The sequence below is a fragment of the Carya illinoinensis genome, chromosome 7 (assembly GCF_018687715.1).
Source record: "Carya illinoinensis cultivar Pawnee chromosome 7, C.illinoinensisPawnee_v1, whole genome shotgun sequence".
Taxonomy (NCBI): domain Eukaryota; kingdom Viridiplantae; phylum Streptophyta; class Magnoliopsida; order Fagales; family Juglandaceae; genus Carya; species Carya illinoinensis.
The window spans coordinates 34,922,512-34,932,409 of NC_056758.1; the positions used below are offsets into that span (position 1 = coordinate 34,922,512).

Genomic DNA, 9,898 nt, shown 5'->3' on the forward strand with positions numbered 1-9,898 from the left:
TCAATTCTATTAGTCAATATTTGCATGCTCCCACTAATGAACATTTTCAGGCAGTGAAGCGCATCCTTCGTTATGTCAAGGGTACTCTTCATTTTGGATTATCATTTACTGCTTCTTCTTCCGCTAGTATTACTGCATACTTTGATGCTGATTTGGCCGGCTGTCCTGACACTCGTCGCTCTACTTCCTGCTATTCCATCTATTTGGGTAACAATCTTGTTTCTTGGAGTGCTAAAAAGCAACCCACAGTCTCTCGCTCTAGCTGTGAATCTGAATACTGTGCCTTGGCTTCTATTACTGCTGAAGTCCTCTGGTTAGACCATCTTCTTCGTGATCTGCGTGTTTCCACTCCAGCTCGACCTCTTCTTCTATGCGACAACAAGAGTGCCATCCTCTTAAGCTCCAACCCCGTCTCTCACAAGCGCTCTAAGCATATTGATCTGGACTATCATTTTCTTCGAGAGCTTGTGGTCGCTGGTTGGATTCGTACTTAGCATATTTCTACCACACTGCAAGTTGCTGATGTTTTTACCAAGAGTGTCTCACGGCCACTCTTTACATTCTTTCGATCCAAGCTACGTGTGTGCTCTAATCCCACGCTTAGTTTGCGGGGGGTTGTTAAGGATTCTTCAGAATCTCCTCCAGATTCTTAGCTAATCCTTGTTTATTTGTTATAGTTGACCCTTGATTGTAGGCTTGTAATCTTCTGTAATTATTTCCCCCTTTGTAAATCTTTCCTTATCAGTTGTAACAATATACTAGTATATATATATGATATTCGGACTCCACCAAAAGTGTGGTGATTTCACAAACATTATCACTTTCCACATCCTCTTCTATCTCCCACTCTCTGAAGCTCGTCGACTTACCCACGCGTATGATCCAACACGAGTAAGGACTTCTAAAGTTGACCTGCGAGTAATTGAGCCAATCCAATAACTCACTCACAATATTTCCTCAATGAAGTTAGAACTTAGAATTTAGAACAGCCATGTGCCCTGCAGCCAGGCCAGGTTGATTTGCACCTCGTTTTTTTTTTTTTTTTTTCCAATTCATTTTTGGATTGGTCGAAAATGTCCTGAGTTTATTAGCGTCATAAATGATCTTCATAAGCTTAATGAGTCCTGAGAAGAAGTCTTAACAAAGAAAGGATATAACTATTTAGTAATGATTAGACGTCCATATCTAGCAGAAACCACCATTGCTCTGAAAATCATATAACTAGTAAGCTTACAGTTACAGCAAAGTTGGTCTACTTTAGTAGTTGCCCACCATTCAAGATCCATTGATTTAAAGTAAAGCAAACACTTTCGTTTTCTGGCACATGTAATGATGTAAGTTTGTTATAACAACGAGATTTTTTTATTATATAAAAGCTCTTTCTTTCTATGCCTATGAAAAGCTGTCTTGCTACTAACTTTGTGGTACAAACTACAAATTCCTCGCTAAGTAAGAAAGAAGCAATATATACGTTTAGCTCCGAATGTCTATACAAGTGGCATGAAAAATGGGCTTAGCAATCACAGAGAGAGAGAGAGAGAGAGAGAGAGAGAGAGAGAGAGAGAGATTAAGATAAAATGAAAAAGAGGCATAGAAACGATGCCAGAGAAGCGATCACTGAAGCAGAACAAGATTGAATCTTGGATGAGTCCCCGGTGAAAAAGTCTGGAAACCATGATGAGGGACTGTTGACCAGCTCTTTTGGCACCTTCTGTGGCTGTGACTCGGTTCCGGAGCCATTTGTTGTGCTTGTGGTTGGAGAAGCATCTCGAGCAGATTTTTTACTGTAGGAAATATAATTGACAAAGTTATATGAATTTCATTGAATATGCCATAGCAAGATCGCTCTTGATTGAAAACCAAAATGGTACTATATTCTATGAATACAAATAAACCCTCTGTGTCTCTTTATCTTGCTACAATGGTTAAGTTGATTTGGATTGCGAGATGAGATGATATAGTTTTAGATAAAAGATAAAAGTTAAATAAAATATTATTATTATTGTTTTGAGATTTGAAAAAGTTAAATTGAGATTTGAAAAAGTTGAATTGTTTATTATATTTTATTTGAAATTTTGAAAAAATTGTAACGATGAGATTAAATGATATGAGATGAGTTTAGATGAGGTGAGATCATCTTCCAATCCAATTAGGAGAGACTGAAATCAATCTCAGCCTCCACACTGCTACTTCTATCATCAATTTTTTGTTCATTTTTATGTACTCGAAGAAGTTGATTCTACAGGTACGTAGTCTAGAAATCACCTTTGTGTATCCCACAAGTTAATACCACTGACCCGTAAGTTAGCTTGTGGCAGACAAAAGCAACTTAAGAAGATCTAAAGTAGTATGAAAGCTAAAACAGAATAATCGTAAAGAAGACAACACTAACCATAGATTCACCTTCTAACTCATCTTATTCGTCACTGCAATCCTATAAAAATATTACACTTTCTTTAAAATTTTATTTAATCTTTAAATTTTAAATAATTTTAAGTAGTGTGAGGGAAGATAAAAAAAATTCAATTAATATAGAAAACACTCGTACTAACTAAAATATATAATAAAGAAGAATAAATGTGAATATTTGAACTGAAAAAAAAAAAAAAAAAAAAAAAAAAAAAAAAAAAAAGTAAGGAACTTTACCTTGCTCCCGAAGGGCAGAATGTGATTGTATAATCTGCTCCTGTACACGTAAAAGTACTCGTGGCATCATCGTAGGCGTAACTATACGATCTCGGACATGCGGCTTTAAACATCTCCGAGTAAATCGACGGCTTACAAGTGGTCGGTGAACCATATGCCCCATTGCAGCAGTACTCGGGGCTCCCAAATGCCTCGCATGCACTCTTACACGCCGCACCGTCCCCAGTCCGCAATTCTTTCGGGCACTGCTGGTTCAAGTCCGTTACGCACCCGGTTGACAAGCATGTCCCCGACCCACCGATTACGTCGACGATCATGGGTACGTTGTATCCGTCAACTAGGCTTACGTCGTAGAAGTCCTGTGTACTGCCGGACCCGATCGTGAACTCCGCCAGAGTTGCTGGCGGGTTCGCTCCGGCACCGTTGCATTCCATCTGCTTGGAACCACAGTCACCGGTGACGCAGCTTCCTTGACCGAGGTTTGGGTCGAAGGTACAGCCGGTTCTACCCCAGAATCTTCCGGACCAGTTCGGCGGGGCCTGGAAGTTCCGGGAACCGCCTGGCCCGAGTTCGAAGCCGGTGCTGTCTAATTTGGCGCTACCGGCACTGGGTTGAATCCCGGGCCATACTGTGTAGTCACACCTGTTTATCATCGTAAATGTAGCCCCTGAAATGCCTGCATCAAGCAAGACCACCAAGGTGGATAATTACAAGGTTTATATATCTCCATCATGAGATTATAATCTGAACTAGCGTTTAAATATTAATTACCTCTATAAAATGCAATCAAAACTGCGAGGCTGATGTACAGAGAAGAAAAGCAGGACACGCTGAGATCCATTTCAGAGATATAAAATAATCAGCCGATTACAATATATATGATATCGATGAAGATGAGGTTATTTGTGATATTTAGATCTCTCTCTAATGAAAGAAAAGCCGCATTGGCAACAAGTTGATGACGATAATGATTGGCAATGTAGGGCGCATTATAGGATTGATGGATACAAGCAAGAGAAGAAGAATGGAGAAATATTAGCCGGGGTTTTTCACCCATAAAACTGAGAGGATGCTTCTACTGTTTATGGCAGAAATGGCAATGGAAGAAAGATTCTGACTGGAATTGAAAGAGATGAGTGTACGCACTACGCAGGTCTGCCTGCCCCGCTGTATGTATATATATGTATGGAAGAGCAAAGCTGCAGTTGTGTAAAGACAAAAGGAAAGTCATCGATCAGCCACGTAATCTACGATGGTCAAACACTCGCATATATAGGGAGATCAGAGACCCAGATCAGAATTAACTATAAAGTACATAAGATCATGAGTGAAGTACCAATTAATACGTAATTAAGGAACTAAATAGAAGAACGGAGGAAAGGATTACGTTCGGAATTAATTTATTTCGTCACTCATTAGAGACATTGTACCTTAATTAGGTCTCTATATATCGTCATTAAGTGCCTTAATTAAAGACGTACGTTGTGTGGCCTGTTTGCACTAATTAGATGGTGAAAGTGAACCTACCCATCATGTGGTTCAGCTGCACAATCGATGCACACGTCGAAATTTCAACTTATATTCATGTTTCTCGTACGATTCGAAGTCACGCTAAAATTATGCGGTACTGGTACTTCAAAGTTCGGTGCATTTCTCAACAACTTATTATTAGAGACTTATATGAATATCCCGGTTGATTAATTAATTTGTTAGGAAATGAAGTTGAAGATATCGAGTCGATATGAAAGTGTCATTCCCTTTTTCATTTTCTAGTTCCCATTTTAATTTTAATTTTTTTTTTCTCGGCCTTCCTAGATTTCATTGATCTTAAGCAACTTCACTTTCTGTTTTTGTTAAAGTTTATTGGCCAAAAAAAACACAACCCCAAAAGAATCAATTAATGAATATTAGTCCGTATCATCACCACTACATATTTTCCTTCCCTCTCCTAAATTAGGTGCCAAAGTAATATTTATGCACCTCTCACTATTCATGATTTAAGCACCACTTCGGAGACATGCATGCATTTTCGTGGCTCCACACATGATTCCGGATACTTCCTTTAATTTTTTTTTCTCCCAAAAAACACAATGCTTTATCTGTTAGTTGTAGACTTGTATAGTGTTGGGAAGAATAACCACAACCACAAACAACGATAACGAAATAGACAGTAAAAATAAATGTAAAAACACAGAAATCAATCACACACAGTCATACGATACAAAATTTATGTCATCCAGCAATATACCCAAGTCCACAAAGTTGTGCTGAGATTTTATTTAACAGAGATTACAAACACACAATGAGTTATAAGAGGTTCCTTATATTCACAATCTCAACTCTCTCTCTCTCTCTCTCTCTCTCTCTCTCTCTCTCACATGAAAGCTCCAAAATACCGTTCCTTAATTTCTACTCTCAATCTGATGTCTTCAGCAAATAATATAACATATATATAGCAAACGACATCAGTAACCCTAAGGCGGCAACTTTTGGGTTATTCGCTTGAGTGGAATGTCGAACTCATCTAGAGTGAACTCTCTGTCCAACATTTGCTTGAGAATTGAGTAGTCTATCGAGTGAGCCTATAGTGAACTCTCTATCCGACATTCGCTCGAGCAAACGATTGAACGCACTTCGAACAAACTCCTTGCCCGAGCTTCACTTGAGCGAGAGTCAAGCAAACTCTCAATTTGATCTATTCTCATCTCAAAACTAGGCTCCACATAACCCAACATATATTTGCTAGTCTCATGTTGGAATCGGATAAAGCATATAAATTAGAAAAATTCATGTGTTACACACGACCTTGGCCGTAGTTAAAAAGCACAACCTTGGCCGTAATTAAAAATATTAAGCTAGCACCATCAAAACTTAATTTCAAAGTTAGCTTCACCTCTCCCGGCCGTCCCATGTGATTATCTCATGATCAGCTAAATCTTCTTGTTTTTTTTTTTTTTTTGATATAAGCTTTATGTCAATTAGTGGGGTTTAATATTGCTCAGTACATATGAAATCGGTTTGGTACAGACAAATGAATTTTGATCGGGCAGCTTATCACTTGAACCTTTTTAGTCTACTGCTTTGGCCAATTAGCATCTTTTGATGATTATCTATATCAACATTTATATACTTATTCCACCTAATTAACCAACGTGTTGGAACCAATTATGTTTAAGAATCTTAGCTTTCGGCTCTAATTATATTCAATGGCTCAACTAAAGTGACAAATCATCCTCTATTTTCATGGGGGCTTCCTATATTTTTCTAATATATGGAATTGGATTCCAAATGATGACAATTTTTCTATATCCATATATAATATATAGAATGAGCTTTTGTTTGATTATTAGAATCACGCAATTGAGTTTATTTAAGTACTATATATATATTTATATATTTGAGAACTTTTGGAAGAAGAAGATGATATGCACCTTCGATCTTCAAGCTGAACGAAATTAAAGTTCAGCAGCAACAGCTAGCAGCTAGCTAGCAAATGGTCCCCTTAATTTGAAATATTTGTTTTCACCATTTTTTGAATTCACGAAATTGTTGATCAAGTACTGATCACTAGGACGATCATCAATCATTAAAAAAGAAAAAGAAAAAAAGATGATCAAGACCTTCTCATTGTGCTCTTCAAATAGATAAAAAATAAATTAAGACACAGGGGCCGTTTGGATTTAGAGAGTTTCGTCTTATCTCATCTCATCATTATAATTTTTCTAGATTTTCACATAAAACACAATAAACAATTCAAATTTTAAAACAATAAGAATATTAAAAATTAATATTCTAATAATATTTTATTCAACTTTTATATAAAATCATCTCATCGATCTCATCTTATTATCAAAACCAACCCATTTTTTGCTATACAAATATTTTGGAAAAATTTTAAAAATAATATGAATTAATTTGTTTTTACGGGACTGAAAAGATCATTCGATCTAATTTAGCTTCCACATCATGAGACCTAATTAATTAAGAGAAAAATGGCGAAAATGGTGGAATTCGTCGTGGGTCCATAGCTACCATGGGTGGAACCTTTAAAAGCAAAATCTGGGAAGTGGGAACCCGCGGCTTTGCTTTAAGATTTGCCAAAAGATGATATATATATGCTGATCATGATCCGATCCGCGTCACTGTGTCAGTGGTGCCGTGGATTTCCACTTTCGTGCATGCCTCCTTTTCATTATTCATATGCTACATCTTAAATATTTATTAATTATCTAATTAAAAACTTATCAACTTTAAATATATATTTTCTAATTATTTTCCAATTTTATAAATTTACTAACTTAATATGTCATGTCCTGATCATGAGAATGCGCTGCCTCGGTTCAAATCCCATTACTAGAGATCAAGCTAGAACGTACCGATTGTTTTCTTTGGCTACTGGCGTTGTTACTTCAAAATTAAATAAATTGGCTAGCTAAGGCTCTTGATTATATATATTTAAAACAAAAACTAAAAAAGTAGAAAAGTATTGTACAACATAAAAATGCCTACGTCTCTCTCTCTCCCCAAAAAGTTTGCGGCAATTCATGTGATGGCTTACATGGCACGTAGTTGCATTGTCTCCCCGGCCGGCCCCTATGCTGCGATTTTCCTATGACACCTCTAAAAATTCACTTCAAATTCGAGAACCACCCAATTATAAAGTACATGGATTTTTTCTTTCCCCGCAGAAATAAAGCATATACAGAATCTATATATATATATATATATATTTAACGACATTGTGAGAACTGAGGATCAGTTAGTGTTCGCGCAGCTAGGTTTCTCATAAAAATTTGCTAGCATCGATCATCTCTATTTTGTTCGAGCATATATATAACACTTTCACACGATATTATAATTTAATTACCAAACCGAAAATTTTAGAAATACCATAATATATAAAGCACACCTCGTGTTTAATACTAATGAAGTGGATATACTCCATTTCGTTTTTGTTTTACATGATCATACACTGGGATCGAAGCCTAGCCTAGGGGTTCATGATTCGTGTATTATTACTTAATGATCAATGTATATATATATATATGGAAGGATGCATCAAAGCGCGATGAGCCCACTAAAATAAACGTAATGTGTGTCATGTATTAATGGTTGTTAAATATGACATATGCCGTCATCATTATAAACTATGCCAATACAAATTAAACTTTGTGAATATGCATTAATTATTCGGATTTGTTTAGAAAGAGAATTGATACCGCATCAAAGAAATCACATAAAAGTAAATTAAAAAATTAATATGATCACTTCGTACATTACATTAGATTGACATTTATTTTGTGGCTAAAATATTTTTCATCTTAGAAAAAGTGAAAGTAATAAAACTGAAAGGAAAATAATAGAAAAAAAAAAAAAAAAGAAAAAAAAAAAAAAAGGACTTCAAAGAGAAACTGAGAGCAAAACCGGGATGGTTCTAACAAATGGTCATAACTCAGAATAAAGTACTTATTCAAGATCGTATGTTGTTTCAGGATAAGGAATTACTAAGAAAAATTGTAGTATTTGTAGCTGTGTGATGGTCTTTATAATCAAACGATCTAATTAACAACACGAAACGATCGAGTGGTTGGCCCTAGCTCCGAACAAGTTTATCGGAACGTACGCGCGTTAGCATTAATAATACGTGATGGCATGAGAAAGTGGGATGCCGACGGTGCATGCTCAAAAGTAATGAGGTCGCTGACGTGCCCATGTCTGCCGCATGTCAAAAACAGCAGAAAAATTTATTCGTGGTTTAAGCTAGCGATTGCTGAACATTTAATTTGGTTGCTGAACATTTAATATGCTTAAAATTACTTATATAAGCTTCATTGCCTATCAATCTGATCTTATCGTAATCGGACAAACAGATTTTGTATGTGCAACAAAATGATTACCATATCATTGCGTACGTCAAGTTGAAGGCCAGGGAACCGACCGTACGTAAATATGTGAAGCAAATTTTCTTTTCACCTTTGGACTTGAAGTAACACCTAATTGGATAGTACTCTAATTGATTAAGCTACGTCGACCGTGCTGGAAATTCTGGAAATAAGAATGCATTTTAGTTGTTAATATTCTTTTCATTGTTATAAATTAATCACAATTGTCTATTTTTTTTTAATGACGTCGGAGTCTTACAGAAAATATATAAAAAGGTAATGAACAATCTTTACGACTTCTTTCAACATCAAGAATGCAAAGTGACATGTTATCCGTCGTGTAAAGAATCATTCGGATAATTATTGCCCTTATCCATATTGTTTTTTACTTCCATCTTCTTGCTTTCTGCTTTATCTTTATTGAAGCTTACACAAGAGAAGCAGACAGCTTTGCATTTTAAAACATCGATCTAAAGATCAGGATATTACCTCTTTCACTTTGTTAATCAACTTTCAATAATTTCTATACTTCCGTACTTCGTAGTTAATGTCTGACCCATGTGCATGACTAGACATTGACGAGCCAGTCATCTTAAGGCCGGTATCGATGATATCCTTCCAACGGAGAGCATGGAACATGCTGGCCTAACCTTGATGTTGATGGAGATAGATCAGGTCAATTGCATCATGTGGGTAATGCCCGAAGAAAAAGAAAAAAAAGAAAAGAATCATCATGATCATGAGTCTTTCATTATCTAACATTATTAGATATTGAATGCGCGGCATTTTGCAGTTTATGTCTCACCACTACAATAGAAACATCTTTTTGGGACAAAAAAATTGTCCCAAGGTTGTCCCAACATCATTGTCCCAGAAGGTATTTTGGGACGAAAATTATCATTTCATCCCAAAAAATATCTTTAAGGACGATTTTAAAATTGACCGTTCGATACTATTCGAACGGGCTAGTTCTTTGTCACGGTTCAATTTTGTTCTAGAATGACGTTTGAATGGCAATACATTGGGCGTTCAAACGAAATTAAATTGGTTAAACAATTATGAAAACACGTTCAAACGATCCCAAATTTTGATAACGTTCGAACGGTACAAAAGAGATTTCCGTTTGAACGTTAAAAGAAGAGATCGAACGGTGTTGAGTTATTTCGAATGGTACTCTAATGAATTGCGTTTGAACGTTTTTTGACCAATCTGGTTTCGTTTGAACGGCTAAATCAATAATGTTCTAACGTTATATGGTTGTTCGAACGAAAACTATTTTATTAAAATCCTATAATAATAAAAAAATCAATTTGATATTCATAAGATTTAAAAAACATACATCAGAAACAATTTAGTACTTACGAAAGTTT

The 9,898-nt window shown here is 36.0% G+C and overlaps 1 protein-coding gene across 1 annotated transcript; it reads right to left on the reverse strand.

The window, feature by feature from the left end:
* Window positions 1-1,313: 1,313 nt before the first annotated feature.
* Window positions 1,314-3,843, reverse strand: LOC122316846 (thaumatin-like protein 1). Its single transcript, XM_043133664.1, has 3 exons — window positions 3,418-3,843; window positions 2,647-3,322; window positions 1,314-1,784 (listed from the first exon to the last, which is right to left on the reverse strand). Exons 1-3 carry the CDS (start codon window positions 3,485-3,487, stop codon window positions 1,568-1,570), a joined length of 963 nt encoding a protein of 320 aa, XP_042989598.1. The 5' UTR covers window positions 3,488-3,843; the 3' UTR covers window positions 1,314-1,567.
* Between the last annotated feature and the right edge of the window lie 6,055 nt (window positions 3,844-9,898).

Coding starts and splice junctions, on each gene's coding strand:
- LOC122316846 (XM_043133664.1), bottom strand. CDS start 3,487: ATGGATCTCAGCGTGTCCTGCTTTTCTTCTCTGTACATCAGCCTCGCA. Junction 3,323..3,417: donor TTTGATTGCATTTTATAGAG/GTAATTAATATT, acceptor TGCTTGATGCAG/GCATTTCAGGGGCTACATTT. Junction 1,785..2,646: donor TTCTGCCCTTCGGGAGCAAG/GTAAAGTTCCTT, acceptor TATTTCCTACAG/TAAAAAATCTGCTCGAGATG.